This window comes from Epinephelus moara, chromosome 1, assembly GCF_006386435.1.
Source record: "Epinephelus moara isolate mb chromosome 1, YSFRI_EMoa_1.0, whole genome shotgun sequence".
NCBI lineage: Eukaryota > Metazoa > Chordata > Actinopteri > Perciformes > Serranidae > Epinephelus > Epinephelus moara.
Genome location: NC_065506.1, coordinates 1,808,528 through 1,809,976, shown reverse-complemented (window position 1 = coordinate 1,809,976; position 1,449 = coordinate 1,808,528). Strand labels below are relative to the sequence as shown.

The following is a 1,449-nucleotide window of genomic DNA, read 5'->3' as shown; positions in this document are numbered from 1 at the left end:
GGTTTCTACCGTTTTTTTTCCCCGTTAAAGGGTTTTTTTTGGGGGAGTTTTTCCTTATCCGCTGCGAGGGTCATAAGGACAGAGGGATGTCGTATGCTGTAAAGCCCTGTGAGGCAAATTGTGATTTGTGATATTGGGCTTTATAAATAAAATTGATTGATTGATTGATTGACCTCTAAAAAATAAACAGCAGACTTTTGAAATGATTTCTGAGGATCACTGGGAACCTTATTTAAATACTTTATCCTACATGACCCTGCTGAACATTTACCTGGTGATGCAGGTGCGTTTTCTCACTGATGCTCCGCCCCCACAGCTACGTGAGCAGACAGACCAGCCGCTCCATGTTGCCCACTCATTCTTGAAGTGCTGCTGCCGCCTGGTGCGCGCCAGATGCCCAGATGAGGCCTCACCGGAGGGATGCCATGCAGAAACCCAAGACTGAGACACAAATTACAGAGAAAAATATTTAAATGTCGACATTTAACACAAACCCTTTATTATTAACCCTTTAGTGCGCATGCGCCGTGGTGTATGCAGCCTGTTCCAGTCGCCTCTGCTTACTTTAACTTTGTTTTCACTTGTTCTGTTTTTACTTTAGTTATTTATTAAGCTACATCCTCTCTAATCATGCTTGTGTGGAGAGTTTTTGTTGTTTCGCTTGTGGTGGAATCGCTCCTTTTACTCTGCCACTCAACCGTCGCTCAGCAACACTGCATTGTTTACTCCAGGGATCAGCTGATGGAGCTGAAGCCAGCCGGCTTGGCTACGGTGATGGAAGATATCCCTGCTGAACTTTGGAGGAAAACACACCGGGGATGCAGAGGGAAAGGATCGCTACGGCGGCGGAAAGGAGCGAAACACCGGAGACTTATGGAGAGGAAGACATACAAGCCGTGTCTCCCATCTATCATCATGGGCAACGTGAGATCACTGGGGAATAAGATGGACGAGCTTACAGCGCTAACCCGGAGTCATCAGGAATACCGGGAGTGTAGACTGATGATTTTCTGGCTACACACGGATGTTCCTGACCACAATGTTTCCACCGTGGGTTTCCACACTGTCCGGGCTGACAGGGACTGCACTAAGAGCGGTAAGCGTAAAGGAGGTGGGCTTTCTGTTTACGTGAACAACAGGTGGTGCAATCCCGGTCACATCACAGTCAAAGACCGCATCTGCTGCCCGGATATTGAACTGTTAGCTGTGGGCCTCCGTCCTTACTATTTACCTCGTAAATTCTCACATGCTATTTTAGTGGCTGCGTATATTCCCCGTCCGCTAACCCGACGTCAGCATGTGACGTCATCCACTCTACAATAGCTGGACTACAGACTGCACACCCGAGTGCTCTCATTATAATCTCGGGTGACTTCAACCATGTCTCTATTAAAAAGACACTCCCGAAATTCACCCAGTATGTGACCTGTAAAACCAGAGAGGAGAAGA

General features: G+C 47.4%; 2 protein-coding genes across 2 annotated transcripts in view; both read right to left on the bottom strand.

The window, feature by feature from the left end:
- The window catches only part of fah (fumarylacetoacetate hydrolase (fumarylacetoacetase)), a 625,231-nt gene that overhangs the window by 569,836 nt on the left and 53,946 nt on the right, over positions 1–1,449 (bottom strand). The window lies entirely within an intron of this gene.
- The window catches only part of adamtsl5 (ADAMTS like 5), a 148,013-nt gene that overhangs the window by 100,902 nt on the left and 45,662 nt on the right, over positions 1–1,449 (bottom strand). Inside the window, exon 3 of the mRNA XM_050049704.1 lies at positions 272–441. Within this exon, the coding sequence (XP_049905661.1) occupies positions 272–441 (170 nt within the window). The remainder of the gene's footprint in view (positions 1–271; positions 442–1,449) is intronic.